General features: G+C 45.5%; 1 protein-coding gene across 1 annotated transcript in view; it reads left to right on the top strand.

Annotated features, from left to right (window-relative positions):
- The window catches only part of LOC139582986 (mannosyl-oligosaccharide 1,2-alpha-mannosidase IA-like), a 172255-nt gene that overhangs the window by 107355 nt on the left and 37733 nt on the right, over positions 1–27167 (top strand). Inside the window, exon 5 of the mRNA XM_071413551.1 lies at positions 23095–23189. Within this exon, the coding sequence (XP_071269652.1) occupies positions 23095–23189 (95 nt within the window). The remainder of the gene's footprint in view (positions 1–23094; positions 23190–27167) is intronic.

The raw sequence follows: 27167 nt of genomic DNA, 5'->3' as shown, positions 1-27167 counted from the left end.
TTTGGAGGGCCGCACAGCCCTCCATGGGCTCGCCAGAGGTAGCCTGACTGCCATTAGGTACCGAGATGAGATCCTCAGACCCCTTGTGAGACCATATGCTGGTGCGGTTGGCCCTGGGTTCCTCCTAATGCAAGACAATGCTAGACCTCATGTGGCTGGAGTGTGTCAGCAGTTCCTGCAAGAGGAAGGCATTGATCAGGAGCATGCCCAGGCGTTGTAGGGAGGTCATACAGGCACGTGGAGGCCACACACACACTACTGAGCCTCATTTTGACTTGTTTTAAGGACATTACACCAAAGTTGGATCAGCCTGTAGTGTGGTTTTCCACTTTAATTTTGAGTGTGACTCCAAATCCAGACCTCCATGGGTTGATAAATTTGATTTCCATTGATAATTTTTGTGTGATTTTGTTGTCAGCACATTCAACTATGTAAAGAAAAAAGTATTTAATAAGAATAGTTCATTCATTCAGATCTAGGATGTGTTATTTTAGTGTTCCCTTTATTTTTTGGAGCAGTGTATATTAGGTATGTTAATGTGAAACTCCACACCGGTCTCTGTCTTGTGCAATTCCTGAACATATCAAAGGGATTTCTCTCTATTAGAACAATATTATCGATGTTGCGTCCAGAAATCAGCCGTCTTCTTCAGAGGGACCTTTTTGTATTTGAGGGAATGTCTAGCCTTTCTAATGTGATGTGGTGCTGGCTGGTGGGAGATTTGTAGTGACTCAGACTGACTCAGTCGTTCCTCCCTCACAGAGCTCTCTAAATGTAGTCCCCAGATACAGCAACCTTGATTCTATCGCATCCAGCTCAGGGATTTAGAGCTGAGTTCAGTCTAGCGAAGGATCCTTCCATTTTTAAACGACACAGCCATGCAGGAAAGAGAATCTCTGTGAGTGACGAAACTACACTCACTGTTCCCCCACAACAGCATCCTTTGACACAGTCTGCGAGGCCCATGACAGTATATGAAGTGTGAACTGTTCAGCCTCCTCTGTGCCATCCCTGTCCACTGGCTCTGAACAAACTGTCCTTATTGGATTACTATGGAAGAGCGGTGACAAGCCATACCCATAACACCCAGGGTTATCAGGCTCTCTATCTAGTCCTCAGCAGCAGTGGCTTCGTCCCTCCCTAAACAGTATTTAGGTTGAGCACAATTAGCAATCTGTTTGTTCCCAGAGAGCCAGAGACAGAGAGTCCAGAGAGCCAGAGTCCCAGAGAGCCAGAGCCAGAGAGAAAGCACCTCTTATCTACTAGCTGCTCGGTTCTCATCGTTCATCTTCTCCCAAGTCTGATATAATGACCCTATTTCTCCCTCTACCATAAGAGGATGAACCAACCGCCCGCGTTCGTTCTATAGCATATTCTGCTGAACACACACGCCGTGGTTTGACAAGGAGAAAATTGGTTTGGGCGACGAGGTCACACATTGGGGTGAAGCCTTCAGCAGATTACCGCGGCTTTATCAGCTAAGAAACCGAGATGCTATAAGTTCTTAGTGTGTTGACAAGCCCTCGGCTACACTAGTTTGGTTTACCACCTCTCTACCCAGTGTGAATGGGGAAACGAGTATTAGCTGACTTCTTGCCCATAGTGCTCCTCTTAGAGGATATAATTGCTACACCAACTCTCTGCGGATGTAGTTTTCTCCACACCTCTGTGCTCCACTATATGCCCCTACAGCTCAACATTTTTCCTCCAAAATCAATCATGTCTCGTACAAAACTATACACAGCATTTATTTTCAAGACTTGCTAAGACCACCCTGCCTATCATGTCTAACCAGCTGTCTCTCCCGACGGTCTTCTCAGTTTGAGCAGTCTTTTTTTCCAACTCTCTTCCCTCTCAGCCGTCTCTAGCATATGGATATATCTGGCAGACAGTCAAAGGGCTTGCTAGTTTCAGGGACCCCCTGCAGCACTCCTCCAGTCAGTACAGTAGTTAACTTCTCTGTAACAGTTAAGTGGAAGTTAAACAGCACAGCCAGAGAGTTTCAGCGGGGTCTCTCTGACACTCAGACTCTACTGTTCCGTTCGGGAGGTTAAGCGTGTTGTCATTGTCTCTTATCTCTCCGTTCGGGGAGGCTGATAAGCCTAATAAGCCATCTGCAATGTTAATGTGCATCGCTCAGCGCAGGAAGCTACGGCAGGAAGGAATTGAACAATGAAGTGTTTCCCTCGACGTCATCACCATATCGGGAGAGATGCTACTGTATCTTATCTGGGCTGAAAGGGATCCAGTTCAACCGCTCCAGTGGAGTTGTTGCTCTGTGTTACCTTGTATTAAACTGTATCAACTGATGACAGCAGGCAAGTAAGCACAGGGGGAGTTTACAGATAGAGACTGAATCCCTAGAGCAGTTCAACATCTCACTGTTTCACTACTTCCTGTGTGCTTACTGTGCACATGGACAGGTCTGTAGGGCTGCAGAGCTGGAGCTCAGCAGGCAGAGCGTGTGTGTGTGTGTCTGCACTTGTGCGTGCGAGCATATTCCCTTCAGGGGATACACTGCTCAATTTAATGTCTTTTTACCAACACTTCAAAAGACAGGACTTACGTTCCAATTACATCAGCTTCTTGTTCTTCTATATGTATTCCCTGTGCCTGGTTGGGTGTCAGTATATCAAAACATCAGCACAGATCCCTAGTTGTCCTTTTGATGTGACGGATGTTTTCAAAGGTTATACCATCTCTGTGAGGGAAACGTTTGGGCCGTGGAGCTCTGAAGACCGGCGGGCTGACAGGCTGGCGGCGTTGTTTTGCTCTGTGCTCATTTAGGGCCCTGCCTGCAAAAGAACTCCCATCAGCCTTTGTTCTGTGTCAACCTGTTTCAAAGGTCAACGCTGGCTGATCATCAAAGCTAAAAACATCCCTCGCCCCTCCATTGTTTCTGGCCCAGCGTTACGTGCTGATGTGAGGGGCAAGCACACAACAAAACCAGGTCACCAGCCTTGTTTTTCCAGCATGCCGCAAGCAGATGCAGTCACTCTCTGAATGAAGCTGGTGTGGTGACTGACCTTTGTTATTAAAAAAAATTATTAGCATTTTTCTATAATGAACCCACCCTGCATTTATGGATACCTCCGATTATGCCCAGAGGGACTTTATGAATTAATATCCCTAGGTTATTTGTTGCATGCATTGAATGCACTGCTTTGGGGGCATGAGTTGTGGTGTTCTGTGGAATGCAAAGTAGTCTACTGGCGTCTCTTTTTTGGATAGTTCCGGTGTTTCTACTAGGGCTGGGAATTACCAGGGAACTCACGGTACGATGCCGTTACGATTATGTATGGTGATTCTCACAATTCTATATGTATTGCCATTCGATACCGTGATTTTTTAAATTGTCATTCGATGTTCCAATCGTATTGCTCATCATATGTCTGCTGCAGAGAGACGGAACACGTTTTGATCAGTCATGGAAATAAAAGTGCTGAAAACAAGCTGGCTCCCTAATTTAAAAAGAAGGGAAAATATTGGAGGTGTCAAACACAAAAAGAATATCCCGATATGTAACTGTATCAATTTTTCCCCCCCCCATCACTAGTTTCTACATTGTGTTTCGACTGGAGCCCTGCCGCTAACTAGGTATGTGAACAGTCATACTTGTGTTACTCGAGAATATGAGTGAACTACCTCGCTATGACTTTTTGAAATTGGCTTGTGTTTCTACTTTAAATTATTTATACCATTATTGTCTATGCAACAGTATTTTCCTTACATTTTTTTCACAGTCAAAAGAGCTGACTAACAGAGCCACGAGAAGGGAAATGTCATGTTCAGTCTGACGAGGTGGTGTTTGTCTCTTAAAAATACTATTTCCTGGCGAGCATTCATTCCGACTATAATCTCCCTACAAACCACCTAACCTAGGCTACATTCCATCCAATAATCTCCCTACAAACCACCTAACCTAGGCTACATTCCATCCAATAATCTCCCTACAAACCACCTAACCTAGGCTACATTCCATCCTATAATCTCCCTACAAACCACCTAACCTAGGCTACATTCCATCCAATAATCTCCCTACAAACCACCTAACCTAGGCTACATTCCATCCTATAATCTCCCTACAAACCACCTAACCTAGGCTACATTCCATCCTATAATCTCCCTACAAACCACCTAACCTAGGCTACATTCCATCCTATAATCTCCCTACAAACCACCTAACCTAGGCTACATTCCATCCTATAATCTCCCTACGCACCACCTAACCTAGGCTACATTCCATCCTATAATCTCCCTACGCACCACCTAACCTAGGCTACATTCCATCCTATAATCTCCCTACAAACCACCTAACCTAGGCTACATTCCATCCTATAATCTCCCTACAAACCACCTAACCTAGGCTACATTCCAATTCGGGATGATGCACGAGGAAGAGTTTTCTCCTCATGACATAATGGGGGTGAGCCCAGTGATGCGCTGCAAATGTGGATTAAAGGGTCGCGTTTCACACACGAGAGGAGGCCTGTCAAGTGTTATTGAGTCCAGGAACAACATATTACATCAGGGTTTTTATTGTGGTCGTCCCCTCTAATGCGTTTTAGTTTATGAACGTGGTCGTCAATCCCCACATCCATTTCCCTCAATTGAGTTGCATTACAAAGTGAGAACAGGCAGGTGTTTAGGCTGTTTTATTAGAAGTACATGGACTATACAACTATTTCAAGAGCATGTGCTGTACAGTATGAACCTGGTGTTGACTTGAATGATGGTGTTGCGATCCGCTGTGCTCTACTGATTCTGGAAAGTGTTGTGCGCTGCACGCGTGCACTTTCTCCCCTCCCCACTGACAGCGGATAATGAATGTGTGCACTCTCAGAGCAGGGAACTGTGTTCGTTCGATTATTATTCTTTTTTTTCTTTCTTTCTTCCCTCTGATTGAGGGCGCGTGGGGTGGAGGAGGAAGCGAGTGCCCTGTAAATTAAATGTGAGAGCTGACAGTCCGTCCTTACCCAGCATGCTTTACTGCCATAACTGGAGCGTTGGAGTCGGGAGTCGTCCACCCACCCGCTGCCGTGTCTCTCCCTGAGTGTCTGAGCGGCGTCGTGGTAACCTCTCAGACTAGCGTCTTGTCTGAAACCGGGCACGCTTGCCCTTTGTGCTCGCTCTGTAAGCTGCTGCATTGACACCTATCTCCTCATCTCGCTAAGGCTATTGGAGGAAGATCTTATCCCGCCCCTGTCGTGTCGGTGTTGCGTAGATCCCTTTGTATGAGGTCTTTTATGCTTTGAGGTTAGTGCAAGCTAGCATCCAGGTGGAAAGGATACAGGAGGAAAGGATTGTATGCTATTCGTTCTGTTTTCTCTCCTAGAGCCGATCTGGCTGAGGGAGAGGCTGGCTGACATATCCTCTGGGAGTGTAGTAGTCAGCGAGGAAGAGAACCAGGGCCAGAGCTCTCGTGTCCATGTGGTGGAGAGGGCTTTCAGCAGCAAACGTGTGTCTGTTCCCCAACACAATGCCATAATAATGGTTCCTGGGCTGGGAGTTAGAGGGGCCAACAGGGCCTGGCAGACAGGAGCTGCTCCCCTGGCTCATATGCCTGCCTGACTCCCACATGCTGGTATGGTGGAGCCCAGCCAGGACAACCAAACAGCCAGCCAGCCTAGATGCTGCCCCCGCCTCTCCTTTCCTTCTTTCTCTCTTATCCATCTCTCACTCTCTTTTTCTCTATGTCGGGTATCCTCCCCTCTTGCTTTCCTTTCCCTGTCCTCTATCTCTTTCTCATGTGTTCTCTCTCTGTATGTCCTCTCTCTCTCGCTCCCTCCCTCAACCTCTCCTCTCTCCACCCTTCTGCAGGAACAAAAGGCCCTGAGTGAGGCTGAGGATTGTGCAGGCCAGGCAGGCTCTGCTCTGTGTGTCTGTCTGTGTTCCCAGTTCCACTAATCCAACCTGCTTTATCGCTCCTGACAGGTGGTCCCTGGCGGGACACAGAGCATTCACTCCGCAGAAGCTAAGAGCTCTCTCACTATCTCTTGCTCTCTATATGTCTCTCTCTCTCTGTTTATTTCTTTCTCTCTGTCCCTCTCACTCACTCTCCCTCTCTTTCCCTCCCTACCTCTCACGCTCTTTCCCTCCCTCCCTCTCACGCTCTTTCCCTCCCTCCATCCCTCTCACGCTCCCCCCCACTCTCCCTCCCTCTCACTCACTCCCTATCTCTCTCTTTCCCTCCCTCCCTCTCTCTCTCAGCCACTCGTTTCCATCTGAATAGCATCACAGACACCAGTTACTCCCTACATACAGACACGCACAAAACACTCACTGAAATACAATCCATTTTCAATAACCTTTAGTATGGTCAATGGTGCAGTGAAAGCTGTGATGGACGATAAGGTTGGTTGATGTAGCCTACCCTACCATCTCTTCCTCTCCCTTTCTCATTTTCCTCCTGGTTTATCATGTGTGTGTCTTTGGTCTATGTGTGTGTGTAGATGCCTGAGTTAATGCATTGTTGCAGCTCTCGTGTCCTAGCAAGAGCTGTTCACCGGGATCACGCACAGTGATAAAACCCCTCTCACTCTATTACCTAGTGTCTGCTCATTCATCTCACATCACCCCCCCCCCCCTCCCCTTAGCCAGCCGTGTTACGATGTATCTGGGACATAATAAAGACGTCCGCTATCTAGGCTCCTAAATATATCAATTATTCCCGGTCTACCTTCCATGCTACATTGCGTGCCTCTCAGAGTCACCCCACCGTTAACGGAGAGAATGAATGAATAAAAGAAAACGCACTGGCGACTGAAACACAATTATCCCGGGGAGTCACGGCAGCACTTCGCCAGGCACAAATTCAAATCAATAGAAGCTAACAAGTCGGGGACAGTAATGAGCTTGGCGTTTTTGTTTTTTCTCCCGTCCTGTTGCCTATTTTGTGACTGGGGTGTAATTGATGACGAACACAGGGAAAGTAATCCGTGTCTTGTAACGGACCCTGTGTTAGACCCTGCTATAGGGGAGATCTCCCATTCCCCTTCCTAGCACATGCCTTTTATTTGCTGGAGAGCCAGGGCCCAGGGAATATCCGTCTCTTCGCCTCTCTTCCATGGATCTGCTTCAATCCAGGCTTTTAGAGGATCTCTCCTCACTGCTGTCTTCAATTTACGGACAATGTTCTTGTGTGCTAGCGCATTCCGCAGATGTGAGCCTGTTCCAGCCCTGAAGGATTAGACTACAGAAAACACCAGGGCTTTTCTCCTCACTTCTCTGTTTGGTTGTACATCATCATTCACCCCCTCAGGGAGAATGCAGTGGGAATCCACACATCTTCTGCTTTGTTTTTTAAAGGGACAGGATAGGATGGTATTGTGGCTAGTTTGTTTGTTCAGGCGTGTTCTCAGTCTCCGACAAAACTATTCCTCTACTTTCTTCCCTCTCAGACATGGGGTAGATCCCAGCTCATCCTCACCTTATGTAAATGACTTTGTGAAGGAAACACTGGGATGCTGGGAGCAGTTTATCTCTCTGTGGTCTGCCACAGCCCTCCCCCTCCTCTTCCACCTCCTCCCAGCTCAGTGGGCTCAGCTCTTAGGCACAATAAGGCAGACATATTAGAGGAAGCTGCTGAGGATCTGTAGTCCTCAGTATGCTGAAAGAGGCAACAGTGAGGATAGAGGGAGCCTGGTCGTCAGCAGCTCAGCCCTCCCCTTCTGTCTGTCCGGTCCAGATTGCGCTCAATATTAAGCCCTCCTGCTCCTGTGTGAATGGACGTCCTTGTCTGCCTCTACTTGTCTTTGGTCCAGCCGCGGTGGAGGCCCATCTTCATCTTCGGCATCTTTCAACACCACATCTCTCTCGGTCGGTCTTGGAGTGTCAGTCTTGGAGTGTCAGTCTTGGAGTGTCAGTCTTGGAGTGTCAGTCTTGGAGTGTCAGTCTTGGAGTGTCAGTCTTGGAGTGTCAGTCTTGGAGTGTCAGTGTTGGAGTGTCAGTGTTGGAGTGTCAGTGTTGGAGTGTCAGTGTTGGAGTGTCAGTGTCAGTGTAGGATGTGTCAGTGTTGGAGTGTCAGTGTAGGATGTGTCAGTGTAGGATGTGTCAGTGTAGGATGTGTCAGTGTAGGATGTGTATGGGTAATGTCCAGTGAGAGTGCATAGAGCCAGTGACAAAAAAAAGTCATAAAAAGTGGGTCAATGCAGATAGCCCGCTATCCATTTGATGAACTGTTCAGCAGTCTTATGGCTTGGTGGTAGAAGCTGTTCAGGAGCCTCATGGTCTCAGACTTAGTGCTCCGGTACAGATTGCCGTGCGGTAGCAGAGAGAACAGAACTTGAAGCACTTGACCAGCTCCAGTACAGCCCCGTCAATGTGGATGGGTGTGTGCTCAGCCCTCCGTTTCCTGTAGTCCACGATCAGCTTCGCCTTGCTGACGTTGAGGGAGAGGTTGTTGTCCTGGCACCGCACTGCCAGGTCTCGGACCTCCCTATAGGCTCATCTTCATCTGTGATCAGGCCTACCACCACTGTGTTGTTGGCAAAGTTCATGATGGGGCTGGAGTCGTGGGTGAACAAGGGAGTACAGGAGGGGACTCTCGGTACCCGGGTGGGGACTCTCAGTACCTGGGTGTGTGTTGTGTGCGCTGTGGTTGCAGTTGAATTTCTACACAGAGGGACAGATCATTAATTTCCACCATACATTTTTACGTCACATATAATGTGACAACATTCACTTAGCCTATTGTTTTCTGGCACATTCATTTTTATTTATTTTTTGCGTGCCGGGTGCAACAGTAAAAACGAGTCGGACCAGTGGCATTTCGTCAGTGGCCAGTAACTTTTTTTGTTAATCTGTTCTGTCGTAGTCTACCATTGAAAACTACACACACCGCGCTCCCGACTTCTCGAGTAGTACATGAGTTGACGCCATCACACAGCAGGTGTGAGCTGTCTGGAGCAAAAGGACGTGCCCTACTCACGGAGCTCATTTATTTATTCTTTATTCTAAAGAATATAGTAATGACTTGCATTGCTAAATTATATTACGCAGCTTTTTAATACATACACTACATGTGGACGCCTGCTCGTTCAACATCTCGTCCCAAAATTATAGGCATTAATATGGAGTAGGTCCCCCCCCTTTTGCTGCTATAACAGCCCTCACTCCACTGGATGTCGGAGCATTGCTGTGGGGACTTGCTTCCATTCAGCCACAAGAGCAAGAGTGAGGCGGGGCACTGATGTTGGGCGATTAGGCCTGGCTCGCAGTCGGCGTTCAAATTCATCCCAAAGGTGTTCGATGGGGTTGTGTTCAGGGGTCTCGACAAACCATTTCTGTATGGACCTCGCTTTGTGCACAGAGGCATTGTCATGCTGAAACAGGAAAGGGCATTCCCCGAACTGTTGCCACAAAGTTGGAAGCACAGAATCGTCAAAAATGTCATTTGTATGCTGTAGCGTTAAGATTTCTCTTCACTGGAAGTAAGGGGCCTAGCCCAAACCATGAAAACTCCTCCTCCACCAAACTTTACCCTTGGCACTATGCATTGGGACATGTAGTGTTCTCCTGGCATCCGCCAAACCCGGATTCGGACTGCCGTCGGACTGCCAGCTAGTGAAGCGTGATTCATCACTCTAGAGAACGTGTTTTCAGTCCTCCAGAGTCCAATGGCGGCGAGCTTTACACCACTCCAGCCGACGCTTGGTAATGTGCATGGTGATCTTAAGCTTGTGTGCGGCTGCTCGGCCATGGAAACCCATTTCATGAAGCTCCCGACGAACAGTTAGTGTGCTGATGTTGCTTCCAGAGGCAGTTTGGAACTCGGTAGTGAGTGTTGCAACCGAGGACAGACGATTTTTACATGCTTCAGCACTCGGTGGTCCCGTTCTGTGAGCTTGTGTGGCCTACCACTTCGTGGCTGAGCCGTTGTTGCTCTTAAACGTTTCCATTTCACAACAACAGCACTTACAGTTGACCTGGGCAGCTCTAGCAGGGCAGAAATTTGCCGAACTGACTTGTTGGAAAAGTTGCATCCTATGACAGTGCCATGTTGAATGTCACTGAGCTCCTCAGTATGGGCCATTCTACTACCAATGTTTGTCTATGGAGATCGCATGGCTTTGTGCTCGTTTTAATATACCTGTCAGCAACGGGTGTGGCTGAAATAGCCGAGTCCACTCATTTGAAAGGGTGTCCTCATACTTTGTGTATCATAATAACCAAATATAGCCTATTAATAGTTGAAGATAGAAAGAAAGTATGCCAACCTATACTGCCCTACCAAGCAAAAAGTCAGTAACTGCTCATAGTGTGGAACTGAGAAAAATTGCTTTTATTTACCTTGGTTTCACAGTAACTTTATGCAGTTACTGCTACATGACCCCCATTTTCTCCAAAACACAATACAATAGAGGCAGGATACTTGTCCACATGATTGAGCAGTTACTGCCTTTTTTCTTGGTAGGGCAGTATAGGCCCTGCATGACCACAATGCATTTTAGAACTACACCATGTCCGGACTGTTTGGGACAATAGATTCTTGTCCGACCGGGCCAGTGAGGAAAAAAAGTTCACGTTGGACCCTGGCATGTTTCATATGCAACCACGGCGTGGTGGCGCATAGTCTATTTAGTCTGTGCGTTGATTGATGAACAGCAAGCTGGACTAGTTTATAAAAGGTGACAGACTTTATTCAGTCAGTTTATCTCATATATCCTTGCCATTCATAAATTATACATGAATGGTATTGCATCCGGACAAGTAAACTAAAGTTCTCGTTTGTATTTTCAATATGAAGTCCATCAGGACTTGTCAGACAGTGGTATTAAAGTGAGTGACTCGTCAGTAGCTTACTGAATTGCATCGGTAAGAGAGCTGTTCATTTGGCTCCCTAAATTGCATACTGGTAGGCTTGTTGGCGATTATCTGCAGATAAATAATGAACACATTCGATGAAGATGGTGAATCCTCCTCACTGCAGGAACAACAGACAGGCTAGTGGAGAGAGAGCCTCACTCTGGTCCGAGATATGATAAAAGAAAGCGGATTGGATTGTTTTAAAAGCTAACGATACATCTGTTATTTTCAAATATATTGATCTAGGTCTACTGATTTGATCAAAGTGTTGACAATGGAGTAGTCGACTGCTGCTCGCTATGTAGCAAAGCCCGTGATTAACACCTGCTACATTCTTCAATCATACCTGGATTGCAGATAGCTGAGAAAATGCCTCTTAAGCGGAAGCTTGAAGCCTGTGGAAGTCGGCAGACTCATACAGGATTCTTTAAAGGTCCAGTGCAGTACAAATTAAGTCGTTTTTCATATCTTATTGTACAACAGCTGATGAAACTAACATTGTAAAAATGTGATCAGTGTTATTTACTGATAGTTGCTGTTTGAAAATACAATCTAGCTTTAGAATATACCAGAGGCCACCAAAACATAGATTTTTGGGGGTTGCCTGGCTGGCTACTTTTTCTATTTGGCTGTCTACTCCATGTGTTAGTGGAAAACACTACGTCTCTGTGTGTGGAGTAAAGGTGATCTAGAGTTTTTATTTTACTCCAGTTGTACAGGTGACATGCTGGTAGAAATGAGGTAAGATGGATTTTCCTGCATTAAAATCACTGGCCACAAGGGGCACTTCCTGAACGAGTTTTTTTTCTTGTTTACTTACAGCTACAAAAAATATAGATAAACTCTCTTGGTAAATAATATGGTCTAAAGTATTCTAACTCAGGTGAGCAGAACCTTGACACTTCCTTGATATTAGATATGGCCAGGCTATGGCCACTCAGTCTGTACATTTGTTCATTTCTTTCTTTGAAATATTGGATTTTGATGAGGTGTTGTGATAATTTGATATCTCTGTTTAGAACTTGGTTACATTGAAGCTTGTGATTTTAAATTAAATACAATTTTGCCAGTAATTAGTGTATGAATTAGGGATAGCTATTTCTATTTGTTTGAATGTAGATATTGGTTGTCCAATTGTTGAATTTAACTGGTGCTTTTGGGCCAATTGCTCTGAAGGGGCGCACTCTGTGTTTCAGGGTTGTTTCTCCTAGGGTGAAATGATATCTACTTCCCTAAGATCTGGATTTTTTATGAAGATCATGACTTTGTTTTTATACATATTTATTATAATATTGTTCTATCAAGGACAGACTTTGTTGTAGCCTCTGTTCTGTTGGTGGCAAGATTACTAAGTCATCGGCATATAAAATCAACTTTATTTATTTGTATTGAATAAGGTCGGGCTCCTATTACAACCTTGTCTCACTCGTCTGTTCTGACTAAGGAATTGTCTCTTTTTTTTTTTGTTCCCCAAAACTAGGTTAAACAGCTTGAGAATAGACTCTCTCAGCGTAGGCCTGCTCTGTTTATATGCTGTCTGGCCCACAGGCTTTACCGCTCTTGAGGGCCTTTATTGTATCATTTAATTCAGACAATGCAATAGGATTGTCCAGTTGGTTTTGTTTGTATTTTACTGTTCATTCTAATTATTCTAATTGTTCTATTATTGATGTTTGGGTGTAGTTCAGTAAAAAAAAAAAAAATATATATATATATATATATAAAAGGTTTTCAAAGTGTTGTTTACAGGTTATACCAACTTTGGTTGGTCTATGCCCAAACAGTTTGAGCTTCTAATTTTTAAAATTAATATCTCCAGAAATAAGTCTCTCACTGTTACCGCCTGTTATAGACCCCCCTCAGCTCCCAACTGTGCCCTGGACACCATATGTGAATTGAACTCTATCTTCAGAGTTCGTTCTGTTAGGTGACCCAAACTGGGATATGCTTAACACCCCGGCAGTCCTACAATCTAAGCTAGATGCCCTCAATCTCACACAAATTATCAAGGAACCCACCAGGTATAACCCTAAATCCATAAACATGGGCACCCTCATAGATATCATCCTGACCAACTTGCCCTCAAATACACCTCTGCTGTCTCAGCGATCACTGCCTCATTGCCTGCATCCGCTATGGGTCCGCAGTCAAACGACCACCCCTCATCACTGTCAAACGCTCCCTAAAACACTTCTGCGAGCAGGCCTTTCTAATCGACCTGGCCCGGGTATCCTGGAAGGATATTGACCTCATCCCGTCAGTCGAGGATGCCTGGTCGTTCTTTAAAAATAATTTCCTCACCATCTTAAATAAGCATGCCCCTTTCAAAAAATGTAGAACTAATAACAGAAAAAGCCCTTGGGTCACTCCAGACCTGACTGCCCTCGACCAGCACAAAAACATCCTGTGGCGGACTGCACTAGCATCGAATAGTCCCCGGGATATGCAACTTTTCAGGGAAGTCAGGATCCAATACACGCAGTCAGTTAGGAAAGCAAAGGCTAGCTTTTTCAAACAGAAATTTGCATCCTGTAGCTCTAACTCCAAAAGGTTCTGGGACACTGTAAAGTCCATGGAGAATAAGAGCACCTCCTCCCAGCTGCCCACTGCGCTGAGGCTAGGAAACACTGTCACCACCGATAAATCCACGATAATAGAGAACTTCAATAAGCATTACTTTACGGCTGGCCATGCTTTCCTCCTGGCTACCCCAACCCCGGCCAACAGCTCTGCACCCCCCGCTGCTACTTGCCCAAGCCTCCCCAGCTTCTCCTTCACCCAAATCCAGATAGCAGATGTTCTGAAAGAGCTGCAAAACCTGGACCCGTACAAATCAGCTGGGCAAGACAATCTGGACCCTCTCTTTCTAAAATGATCCGCCGCCATTGTTGCAACTCCTATTACCAGTCTGTTCAACCTCTCTTTCGTATCGCCCGAGATCCCTAAATATTGAAAAGCTGCCGCGGTTATCTGGTTCTTCAAAGGGGGTGAAACTCTAGACCCAAACTGTTATAGACCTATATCCATCCTGCCCTGCCTTTCTAACGTCTTCGAAAGCCAAGTTAACAAACGGATCACTGACCATTTCGAATCCCACCGTAACTTCTCCGCTGTGCAATCCAGTTTCTGAGCTGATCACAGGTGGACCTCAGCAACGCTCAAGGTACTAAACGATAGCATAACCGCCATTGATAAAAGACAGTACTGTGCAGCCGTCTTCATCAACCTGGCCAAGGCGTTTGTTTATTCCACGTGTAACTATGTGTTGTTGTTTGTGTCACACTGCTTTGCTTTATCTTGGCCAGGTCGCAGTTGTAAATGGGAACCTGTTCTCAACTGGCCTACCTGGTTAAATAAAGGTGAAATAAAATAATAAAAATATTTTGCCAAGCTCATTAGTCATATAGAAGGATTTATTCCTTTGAAATAACTTCTTATATTGGCTTAGTATATATAGTTGGTATATGAGACGTGTTTTTGGTTTGACAAAACTCTTAGTTGTCTTGCAGTGGAACATTAATTGTCAAACCATTTTTCCTTTGGAAGTTCATATTTTTTGTTGTTCCCTTTTTTAGATTCGATTTTCTAGACAGTTTTAGAAATATATCAATCAATTCACAGGGATTAAAGTTCTCCGTTAATGTGACGGATTTCTGTCATGTGGGTTCTGGAGAGGTCGTTTTTGAGATCAGTGTTGATCCGTAGTAACAATATCTGGGGGTGTGTACTGACCTGACATGCATGATTGTTGATGACACGCCAATGTTCAGATGAAGGGAATTAAATAGTCTTTATATAATTTGTGGGTCTAATCCTGGATGCTGATTGGTTAAAACCACATTCCAGCCTGTGTCTATTTCACAAGTTACCACCAGCTAAAGCTATAATGTTGAAATGCCTATTTACTCTTTTCCATCTGACTGCAAAATTCACAGTCTCATCAGCCCAGCCAGACAATTTATAAACTTGATCTCCACTGTAAAAAGCATCTAGACATTATCTCACATTTCTTTTAGACTAGCAATTGGTTTTCAATAACAGAGATTTGTATAAACCTCGCTGTCTGTCTTTCTGACATTTGCACCATTGTTTCAATATTGAAATTTGATCTCCAGCTGTCCCATAGTAATGAAAGTGTAGGGGTCAGGAGTCGGGACAAGACAGACATGCAGGCAGCTTTTCTCAGCCAGTCGAAATCATGAATCAGCATCATTTTTATGGATGTGTACACAAAGATGTCAATAGAAAACAGGTAAAACAAATGCAGCTAGTCTTTCCAGCTTCAGTTTGAAGTGTGTTGTTGGCTAGTTCCTCTGAACAACAGTGTCCTGAGTAGAGAGCACATTTTCTGTGCCAGGTGAAATCGAACATCATTAGCTAACTGTTATGGATATATTCAAATAAATGTCACTAGAAAACAGCTTAAACAAATACAAATTAAGTCTCGGTTCCTGCTCTTTAGGCCAAAGGCAGATAACCTCAGACCTTGTATATTCCAGGATGAGGTAGTAAACGCTTTGTGTTCCATGGTGTCTAATGTTTTTTTTGTGTGGTTTAGGCTCGGACCATTACAGTAGGTGTGAGCAGAGTGTGTTGAGCATCTGATACATACTGCTTAGGTCGCAGGATGGGGCTGTCTCTCTCTGTTACTCTGTCAGTCTCTATCTTGTCTCGTTCTGGCATTCAGGTCTCTCTCACTCTGACTCTCATACTGCCTTAAGAGTGCTTATAGACCATAATGTGAAAACCTTGTTGGGTGGCAGTGATCTTAAGCCACACATCTGGGCCCTGGTCAGTTGATAGGCTGAGTCAGATGTTGAAGTGCCCTTTTGGTCTTTACGGTAGATGGTCTTTACGGTAGATGGTCTTTACGGTAGATGGTCTTTACGGTAGATGGTCTTTACGGTAGATGGTCTTTACGGTAGATGGTCTTTACGTTAGATGGTTGCTTCTCAGCTAAGGATGCCAAGGCTGTCAGCTCTAGTCTCAGATAGTCCATTCCACTGCCTATATGTCAGAGCTGTCAATGGAACTCACTTGTGGCAAAGAAGTCAGTTTTCCTGCACCTGGTCTGACCTTTAAGACTCCTGGTGTTTGAGTAGACAGACAGACAGACACAAGATCGAGGTCTCTTCATTTGGGTTTACTGCTGCCCCTCAGAATCTCTCTCTACTTTTCTCACATACTTTCTCTCTCTTTCCCTATGGCATTTTATCCCTCCTTACCTTCCACAAAATCCACTTATCTCACTAGCCCTCTCCCTCTTTCCCTCTCTCCCTCACTGCTGTGGATTCTTAGCTGTAAGAAGTGCTGGGGCCCACAGTGCTGACTTAAGATAAATCCCTACAAATGACTGTGGTAATTGCCTTGAAGTGCCCTTTCACAATGTCTCCCCCTGCACCCAGGACGTGATCTATTGTGGCTAGCTCCCTTAATGTCAGCATAGCAGAGAGGCACAAACTACAAATGACACCTAGTAATTGTAAAGCACAGGTACGCCATTCCTCTAAAAAATACTTATTGGGGCGTAATGGGGGAATGGGGTTCTTTCTCTCGCTGCTTAATAGTTCATTAAGGAATGGAGAAAGGTCTAAGTCGTCATTTTAGATGTGAGGTGAGATATCTTCAGGCTCTCTTTGCTAATATAAAAAGCTGCGCCTCAGCAGCACATTAAAGTAAGGGGCACAACCCCTGATCTCAAAGACTTCAGTGTTGTTACTTTTCAATCATCAGGTGAATCAGTCATGCCTGGGACGCCAGGTGAGTTCTCTCACTGACACTGCCCAATCGATGGCCTAATCAATCTTTTAAGTGCGTAGCCACAGCAAACAGCACCAGAGGACTCCTTTCTGAAGTCACAGTTTAGCTTTGAACTTTCAGCAAGCAATGATTTCTCAATTAGTCGGAAAGTCCCAGTTCCGTCCAGAGGCCTGTTTGAATGGTGTTGTTGACCTCGGTCTTTAGGGAGGACAGCGCTGCTATGAGTCCCTTACTCAGGTGGACGTAAACTGGGAGAGTGCACTCTGGTAAACGGTGTGCTGGGTTTCATTCCCTAATGCAATTTGACCTCCCCTGTCCTGCCCGGTGTTTTGTGCAGCTCACCACAATTAGATCGGACAAAAGCTGCTCTTTCCCAGCAATTAATATCTCAGGCCCTTTCAGGCTTTAGCCTGCTGAGTGCAGGATGGCATCTTAAGAGGGTCAGACCACTCTGTCTGATGAGCTGATGAGAGATCCAGTCTGGATACAATGCTGTTGTCTAGTCATTGTCATCCTCAACAGAAGCCTGTGCAGACATCTGCAGGACTGTGCTCATGCCAATGGAGATTGGAGATCTCATGGGGTTTTAAAAATCAGTCATAATATCACCACAGCCCCCCGAGTATCTATCTGTATTTGATGTTGTATTATGTGATATTAATCCACAACGGCTACAGTAGAAGCAGGTACAGTCAGTTCTCAGATCTAACCTACGGTTCAGTAGCCACGGTGAAGTGAATTTCCATGGTGCCGTGTTCAGTCCTGTGGTTGACCTGTGATGTGTGCTCCCTGGAGAGTCATGGCAAGGTATTGGAGATCCCATCCCAGAGCCCCCCAGTCCCTCCCTGGCACTTTATCCAGGTATAGCTGGTAGGGGGGGCTCTGGGCCGATCTATCGGAGGCACCAGATCCCTGTCACAGACACGTGAAGTAATTTGGGCTGTGTCCCGCGGGGCGGCCCAGTCAACCCTGGTCAGGCACGGTAATTCATCTTATTTAGTGGCATGTCCAGCCTTCCTCCCCACAGCCCCAAAGCACAGGACCCGTTAGCCTGGCTCCCAGTGACAGGCACATAGCCCTGTTGTACACACACACACACACACACAGCATCACACACACACACTTACCCTCGCCCATTATGTCTCTCTCTCTGTGTGCTCGGTGGCTATGTCCTTATTCCCTAGCTCTAAATGTCTTGGTAGAGGACAAATATAATGGCTCCTATTGCAGAAATAGGTTGTGTGCAAGTTGAAAGTAGTGAAACCAGACATCTCCCCGTTTTCAGAACTACAACCACTTCTTCCTTCTTTGTCTCCTCTGACCTAAATCGTCCAAATAAGTCTTGCGTTATCCACGTTCAGTGTCAGGAAACCCGCAAAAACCGCCGTTGCTGTTTATAATCCGTATAACACACGTTTGAGTTCTACTTCATAGCAGAGCTTCTCACATCGGTGATAAATCATTATCCAAACTCACTGGAGTGTGTTTGCAATATGATTATCATCATCAATATTTGCTAATGTTATCTGCCGTCCATCTCGCCTGGCCAGGTTGTTTGGTGGTGCAGATCATTTGATTGCTTTGTAAACCTTGTTGACAGTTTGCTTGATGACTCTAGGTGGTGCTGTAGTTAATTTATTCTCCAGCGTCCTGGCATTATTAAAGGCATTAATCACACCAATTGGATGAGACGTAGCTACGCAGGATATCTCCATTTCTGACCTGTGTACAGTATATATGCCAAACCTGGTGGGATGGAATGATTTGTGGGTGTCCCCTACATACATTGCGGGGGCTCCAGATTACTTTCAGAATCTCCTCAGAAACAAGCTATAAATGTCCAATGTAATAACACGGATCCTGGAGGCGACAGACTAACTCAGTGGTGAATGAGCGAGGTAGACAGCCCACGTCTCATTGCAGAGGGGGCAGCGCTGTGGATTTAGTAGAACAGGTTAACAGGTGACCTTGTCCAGAGACTCAAAGGACACGGCGGGAGACATAGTAATTATTTGGTGGCTGACGCACACAGACCTAGCCGTGTTGTTTGAGTACGGCACAAGTCTCAGTGGGCATCCGGTGAATGACGCCGATGGGTGAAAGGCATCAGTAACACAATGAGCTGAAAGCAACCTCGCCACGTGATGTCATGTAGCACCGCCCCGTATTGATACGGCTACCAAATGCCTCTTTTGAAAGTTCGCCAGCATATCCATCAACCTCCACTTTTTGAAAATACCCAATTCAATTACTTTCAAGACACCGGCTCTATTGCTCTATGACACCAATATTTGACAAGTTGCGTTTTTACCCTTTTCATTTGTGTCCCCTCAGAGCAGGCAGCTCATGGTGAGACATTCTCCACTATGGAGTGGCTGGTACCCAGTGGGGCATTCTCTAAAGCTGCTACCCTTTCTCCTTCATTATCTGAAATAAGCCATTTTACTACTTCATAGAGGAGAGAATATCTTTTCACATCAATTGGATTAGCAGGAAGCCGTGTGGCACAGGTCCCTGGATTGGCAGTGCTTCCACAAACAACACATTTCACCGCACCAATCTGTTGCATGTGACAATTATTCATTTTTTTTTTTTTTTTTTTTTTTTTTACCAGATAAGTCAATCGAGAACCATTTGTCATTTACAATAATCACCTGGCCTAGAGGCATAACATTGCAACAGTGAACAGGACAACACAATACCACAAAGAAATTAATAAAACACACTATACAGAGGAAAGGTACAAATTCACCTAAATATACAACACTAAGAAATATTCACAGTGTGTTAGAGCAGAAAAGGTCAAGGCAACACAGAAGACTTAATAATCAGTAGGTACATTAATCAGATAGCAGCTCAGTTAATGTTTCTGAAGGAGTGTGGTGGGATGAATATGCCAAGTTTAAGGTTCTTTTTGCAGCCTGTTCCAGTCGGTGGAAAACTGGAATGAATGACGGCCAAAGGAAGTGCGAACTTTGGGAATGACCAGTGTGATACATCTACCAGAGCGCAGGTTGCTATAGGTAGTGGAGATGTTGAGTAGTGAGCTGAGATAGATGATGGACTTAATAAATTGGTGCCAGTGAGTCTGGCGTCGTGTATGTAACAAGGGCCAGTTGACCAGGGTGTAAAGGTCACAGTGATGAGTGTTGAAGTGGTAACAAAGTGGATGGCAGTGTGGTAAATGACATCTTGTTTTTTTTCGGGGCAAGACTGTAAATTACATCGCCATAGTTCCGAATTGCCATTTTTACAAGGGTGTACTTGGCAGAGTGGGTGAAGGATGCTTTGTTGCGGTACTGAAGGTGGGTGATGTGGGTATGGAATGAGAGTGAGCACTCCATCCATATACCAATAAAACATAGTCTTGGTTATTTCTTTATTGATGCTGCGTGCAGACGTCTCTGCGCCTTCTGTTCTTCACAGCCGCACACAACCTGCTCTGACGGCTCTATGTCACATTAGAAATATACTGAACAGAAATGTAAACGCAACATGTAAAATGTTGGTCCCATTTTTCACGAGCTGAAATTAAAGATCCCAGAAATGTTTCAAACACATTCCGAAAAAAAGTTCTCTCTCAAATGTTGTGCACAAATGTGTTTACGTACCTGTTAGTGAGCATTTCTCCTTTGCCAAGATAATCCATCCACCTGACAGGTGTGACATATCAAGAAGCTGATTAAACAGCATGATCATTACACAGGTGCACCTTGTGCTGGGGACAATGAATGGCCACTCTAAAATGTGCAGTTTTGTCACATAACAAAATGTCACAATGTCAAGTTTTGATGGATCGTGCAATTGGCATGCTGCCTGCAGGAATGTCCACCAGAGCTGTTGCCAGAGAATTGAATGTTCATTTCTCTACCATAAGCCGCCTCAAGTCATTTTCGAGAATTTGGCAGTGCGTCCAACCGGCCTCACAACCGCAGACCACGTGTAACTATGCCAGCCCAGGACCTCCACATCCGGCTTCTTCACCTTCGAATACCTGAAGAGTATTTCTGTCTTTTAATAATGATTGGCTGGGCCTGGCTCCCAAGTGACAGACTGATTGACTGTGCCATCCCAGGTCCACCCATGGCTGTGCCCCTGCCCAGTCATGTGAAATCTATAGATTAGGGCCTAATTTATGTATTTTAATTGACTGATTTCCTTCTATGAACTGTAACTCAGTAAAATCTTTGAAATTGTTTCATGTTGCTTTTATATTTTTTGTTCAGTGTGGTATATGAACATGTGCTGGTGGAGCATTGATAGAATACACAGATATGATCATGTCTACAGCTTTGTTATCTCTGTTTGTTACAGTAGCTCTTGTGACTAAATTTACCGTTCTTATATGCTGGATTTAGCTGCACCCAGAGCACTTTATCTCAGAGCCGAAGTGTCTGCATGAAATTCTAATTATTGACTGGGGCATCTTCAATCCACACAGTGAGTGCATTCACAGAAACTCTGGGGACTTCATAGGGAACGTATTTATTCTACATTAGTATTCCTATTTCCTACTGTACAGAATCCTCTCAGGACTCGGACGTGTATGTGCCTTTCATATCCTACCTGTCATTGTATATAATTTCATGTAAAGTGCTGGTGACATTTCCCTGTCCCTGATGTAATCTGAACGGGTTGATAGATGTACAGTGCATTTGGAAAGTATTCAGACCCCTTGACTTTTTCCACATTTTGTTTACGTTACAGCCTTATTCAAAAATGTATTAAATAGTTTTTTCCCCCTCATCAGTCTACACACAATACCCTATAATGACAAATCAAAAACAGATTCTGACATTTTTGCACATTTGTTAAAAATAACTATTACATTTACATAAGTATTCAGACCCTTTACTCAGTACTTTGTTGAAGTACCTTTGGCTGCGATTACAGCCTCTAGTCTTCTTGGGTATGACGCTACAAGCTTGTCACACCTGTATTTGGGGAGTTTCTCCCATTCTTCTCTGCAAATCCTCTCAAGCTCTGTCAGGTTGGATGGGGAGCGTCACTGCACCGCTATATTCAGGTCTCTCCAGAGATGTTCAATCGGGTTCAAGTCCTTGCTCTGGCTGGGCCACTCAAGGACATTCAGAGACTTGTCCAAAGCCACTCCTGCGGTCTCTTGGCTGTGTGCTTGTGGTTGTTGTCTTGTTGGAAGGTGGACCTTTGCCCCAGTCTGCGGTCCTGAGTGCCCTGGAGCAGGTTTCATCAAGGATCTCTCTACATTGCTCCGTTCAACTTTCCCTCGATCCTGACTAGTCTCTCAGTCCTTGCCGCTGAAAAACATCCCCACAGCATGATGCTGCCATCACCATGCTTCACCGTAGGGATGGTGCCAGGTTTCCTCCAGACATGACGGTTGACATTCTAGCCAAAGAGTTCAATCTTGGTTTAATCAGACCAGAGAATCTTGTTTCTCATGGTCTGAGAGTCCTTTAGGTGCCTTTTGGCAAATCCAAGCGGGCTGTCATACGCCTTTTACTGAGGAGGGGCTTCCGTCTGGCCACTCTACCATAAAGTCCTGATTTGGTGGAGTGCTGCGGAGATGGTTGTCCTTCTGGAAGGTTCTCCCATCGCCACAGAGGAACTCTGGAGCTCTGTCAGAGTGACCATCGGGTTCTTGGTCACCTTCCTGACCAAGGCCCTTCTCCTCCGATTGCAGAGTTTGGCTGGGAGGCCAGCTCTAGGAAGGGTGTTGGTGGTTCCAAACTTCTTCCATTTAAGAATGATGGAGGCCACTGTGTTCTTGGGGACCTTCAATGCCGCAGAATTTTTTTGGTAGCCTTCCCCAGATCTGTTCCTCGACACAATCCTGTCTCGGAGCTCTACGGACAATTCCTTCGACCTCATGGCTTGGTTTTTGCTCTGACATGCCCTGTCAACTGTGGGACCTTCTATAGACACGTGTGCCTTTCCAAATCATGTCCAATCAATTGAATTTAACACAGGTTGAATCCAATCAAGTTGTAGAAACATCACAAAGATGATCAGGATGCACCTGAGCTCAATTTTGAGTCTCATAGCAAAGGGTCTGAATTATTTAATCAATTTTAGAAAAAGGCTGTAACAAAACAATGTGGAGGGATGGTGGGTGGTTGGGAGGGAGGCGGTGGGAGGCAGCACAGCGTTGTGGAGCTAAGTACAGTGCAGGATGGGAAGGAAGGCCTCAGACCTGCCCCGCTCCGCTCCGCTCTTATCTGATTTGCTTTTATCAGCCTGCTGCAGGATGTAGTCCTAAACACTCTTGCTCTGTCTCCCTCTTCCTGTCGCTCTATCTCTCTCGCTCCCTCTCTCCCCCTCCTCCTCTCTCACAAACCAGGAAACAGCCTCTCCTTTCCTCCTCTCTAACAGGAAGAAGGGCAACGCTGTATGTGAAATAAAATGCCCATGTGACAGGAAGAGCTAACCCTAAACCATTGTCCATGGATCAGTGCCTTGTCACCACCTCTCAGACATCAGACAGGATTGACAGAAAGACGGGGGTAGATTGTTTTGCTGATACATCTCTCTCCTCTGTTTGTTTGGTAGGTGTTCAGGAAGAAGGCCATACAACTGGGAGAGAAGCTGTTGCCTGCATTCAAAACACCCACAGGCATCCCCTGGGCCCTCCTAAACCTGAAGAGGTGAGTCCTGCACTCAAACACCACCATTCTGTCGGTCTCTGTCTGTCTGTTTTATATACACACTGTACAGTCAGCCAACGGCTTCAAATATATCACTCACTATTCCCAATACTGGCGCGTCACTCAAATCAGAAGAGGTCAATACCTTGAACCTGGACCTGTACAGACATATACTGTACACCCACTAGGCAGCTTGAAATAGCTCACTCACTCCTCCCTTGCATCACTCGTCCTTGTACTCTATTCACAGGAGTAAAGACCAAAAGCCTTCAATGATTTCACTCTCTCTCTCCTTTGTTTCCCTCAGTTACGTTAACTACACAGACTATTGCAAATACTTATCCCTCTCCACAGCTTTGAAGTATTCTCTGCTGTGGGTTGATAGCATTGTGGTTGGCACATAAAAGCAGTTTTGGGAAGTGGGATCTCTGCTTGCTTTATACTGTCCCCCAAACCACAGAAGTGAGGAATGGTGTCAGTATCGATGCTCAAGGCTCTGTTTTGGTAAGCCAGTGTTTTGACTACACACTGTCTGGACCTTGACACACTTCAGCCGATTTTATGATGCTCTTACAAACCGAGCCTGCCTCTAGATTGTTATTCTGTCTGCACCTTACTCTGAATGACCTCTGCCCAGCGTCTAGGCTACAGCGTCTATAGCTGCCATGGCTCCCTCCCTGCTCCAGAAAGAAACAGCTTCAGAACAATACAGCCCTGAGTCTGACAAGTCAAGGGTTGGGTCGGCTAACCAATCCAAAGTGACTTTTTTCTTGAGCAGCCCTCCATGGAAGTCTTGTTCCCTTCCTACCCTCCATCCCTCTCCTTGCCCTTATGGTAGCCCCCCTGAGCTGAGGGGTGTCTAGCCGCCCACATCGCTGAGAACAGGGCGAGGGGGGTAAGAGGACAAAAGGGAGGACAGAGGGTACTCTCGAAGGTCAAACCTGTTGGATGATTATTATTGGGTTTGGAAATTGTTTTTCTTCCGCCGCTAACCAACTTGCTGCCCGGTAGGTAAAAGCAGCAGGGGGCCTGAAGGGTGAAGGAAGAGGGGAATAAATGAGGGAGGAGGAGGAAGGAGGGGGGCGTGTAACGCCAGTGGCTTGTCTCAGCCATGAGAATAAACAACCTCTCTGTCCAGTCTGCTTCAGTCTCCTGCAGCCAGTGTAGTGTGCTCTGCCCCATCAGTCCAAGGCCTGAGAGAGTCCTTATTTACACACTCACGCTCAACTCTTCCCTCTCACTGCACAACCCTTGCCACTACCAAGAACAGACAGAGAGATTTTTGTCAGGGTCACATCCACATAGCTTAGCTTTAAAGAAATATCACAAAACCTGAACATGTGGGTGGCTTCGCAGCACTATTACTGTCCCAATGACAGAAATGTCTTTAGCTTGATATGTAATATGTTATCTCTTCTCACATACCTACAATGTTTAATGTTTTTTAATAGCCAGGAGGGAGAAACCTGTCTCACTTCAGTAAAAAGCTCAAGTCAAGCGCCATGTGAATGCATTCTTTTCACATTTTCCCCCAGTGAGACCGCAGCCCAGTTTGTCAGATATTCATTAAAACCCAGGTTGTCATGGAGATGACTGGGTCCGTGTAACAAATTCATTTCTCCCCGCTTATGGCGAATGAAAGGGCTTTCTGCACGCATCGTCACATGGTGGTTGGAGCTACCAGTCTCCTGGAGTTAGAGCCGAGGCCCCAGAGGACCACCGCCCGCCCCCGCCTGGCCCTCACCCCACCACTGGCCCCCAGGGGCCTCAACAGATTGGTGTCAATGATGAATTTACCGCGCCACTGAACCATACTGTAGCTGGCCTAGCTTTTATAGAGCCCACCAGACCTTGACCACAGATGGTATTTCTGATATGGAGATGGTAAGGCATAGGAGTGAATACGCTGGATTTCTTTAGATATGGGGAAAAGAAATAGGCTTCCCTTAGTATATACGTTAATGTAGAGCCTGCCATATGTATATGATTTCTGTCTAGAGACTATAAGAAGCAGATTAGCATCAGTTGGGAGCACCATCCATTTAATAGTGAGCTGTGTTAAGAGAGCTCTCCCACTCGTTCTCTCTCATTAACGTGATGACTAACAAGACGAACGCTGTGTGCTGTCAAAAGCCTCTTGGCAGGTTTTGTTTGTGACTCATTTTCTTGTTGGAGGTTATGTCTGGCAGGCCCTCTTCCTTGTGTTTTTCATCTGAACATTTTGTTGGTGCTTGTTTCTAAGAAAGCTCTTAAGAGGGGGAAGTGGTCCCCTTCGGGGAATTCTGAATCTAAACTCACTGTTCTCTCCCTGCATATGGAAAGAGATGATTTGATATTGATCAACAACTTTCCTTCTCGTTTAATGTGTGTGTGTGTGTGTGTGTGTGTGTGTGTGTGTGTGTGTGTGTGTGTGTGTGTGTGTGTGTGTGTGTGTGTGTGTGTGTGTGTGTGTGTGTGTGTGTGTGTGTGTGTGTGTGTGTGTGTGTGTGTGTGTGTGTGTTGCTGTGTTGCTGTGTGTGTGTGTTGCTGTGTGTGTGTGTTGCTGTGTGTGTGTGTTGTGTGTGTGTGTGTGTGTGTGTGTGTGTGTGTGTTGTTGCTGTGTGTGTGTGTTGTTGCTGTGTGTTGTTGCTGTGTGTTGCTGTGTGTATGTGGATGAGTCTGTGGTCCTCTGTGGCTCAATTGGTAGAGCATGGCGCTTGCAACGCCAGGATAGTGGGTTTGATTCCCGGGACCACCCCTACCATTAATGTATAGAGGGGTTGGTTGATTAGCAACAGAACTGACGTGTGTGCAACTATGCATAAAACAAACAGGGTTTACTGAAAACATAAATACATTGTTAGAATGAGCAGGTGTTGTCTCTTAAATACAGTACATCGTTACAGTTGTTGGTTAGCCAGCTAGCAAATTTTAGCTACGTTAGTATTGACATGAAATCAGTCAAAACACCTCAAAACAAGACATGGTATCAAGAACAAGATGAAACGAGTCACTTACGATTCCCCACATGGCAGCTTCTTGTCATTGGCGGTAGCCATCTGGCCATCCAGAATCATAACAACTCACATTCGTCTGCCCTATTTCAGCGTGCGCATTGTTTTCGTGACATTGTCGGCTAACCCATCTTTGCTTGGGATAAAAGCGTCTGCTAAATGGCATGAAGACTGATGCTTTTTCCCCCCCAGATGGTTCTTCATCTTCCCCTCTTACAAAAGTACAAGGACTCGTAACTAGGCTACTGCCATGAGCTGTTAAATACATATATTTGACCCGTGAATTGTCGACAGCAACAGCGTAACCCAATTCAAAGATGACAGCCACTTTACCTGTAATGAAAGGAGGAAAGTTTGGGCTATTTTGGCATCTGCACTTTGTCCTACTTTAAATTGAGGGACGCACTCTCATCCGCTTACATCAGATATGTTAGAACCAGTAACCCAATTTCAGACAGCTACAGGAAGTTTTCCTCTACTCTCCTCAGAGAACAGTTAAGGTTAAGCCAAGTGACTTTGAATGTTTTAGAAGACCATTCCCAAGATTTGTAACACTAAGTGTTCATACTTTACATCCTAGTTTACATCCTTTTGTACTTTGCGGAGGCGGGAGTAACTTGAAAACCAAGAACCATACTAGCAGTCATAATGTTGCAGTCGTAGCAGATCATTTGTGCTCAGCAGTTATGTAGGCCTTAGTCTGTTTTGTAGAAAATATGTTGCAAAACCGAGTATCTGTAGAGGGATGTTCCAACACCTGTAAGCCTATTGACCTGAGACCAACCCTACTGGCCTCCAGCCCTTTCTAAAGAGGATGACGTCTATATATAGACCCGCTCTACATCATCAGTCCTCACATAAGAGAGAGAACTTCACCTCCCATAACAGTCATTAACTGATAGAGGCTACAGGAGTAGATAGCATGCCCTGGCTACGCAGAGCAGCTGCCACTTTAGCGCTGCCACTCTGTTAGTGGTTTAATGAG

This window comes from Salvelinus alpinus, chromosome 8, assembly GCF_045679555.1.
Source record: "Salvelinus alpinus chromosome 8, SLU_Salpinus.1, whole genome shotgun sequence".
NCBI classification, from domain to species: domain Eukaryota; kingdom Metazoa; phylum Chordata; class Actinopteri; order Salmoniformes; family Salmonidae; genus Salvelinus; species Salvelinus alpinus.
The sequence above is the reverse complement of the archived record's forward strand: the minus strand, read 5'-3'. Positions and strand labels throughout refer to the sequence as shown.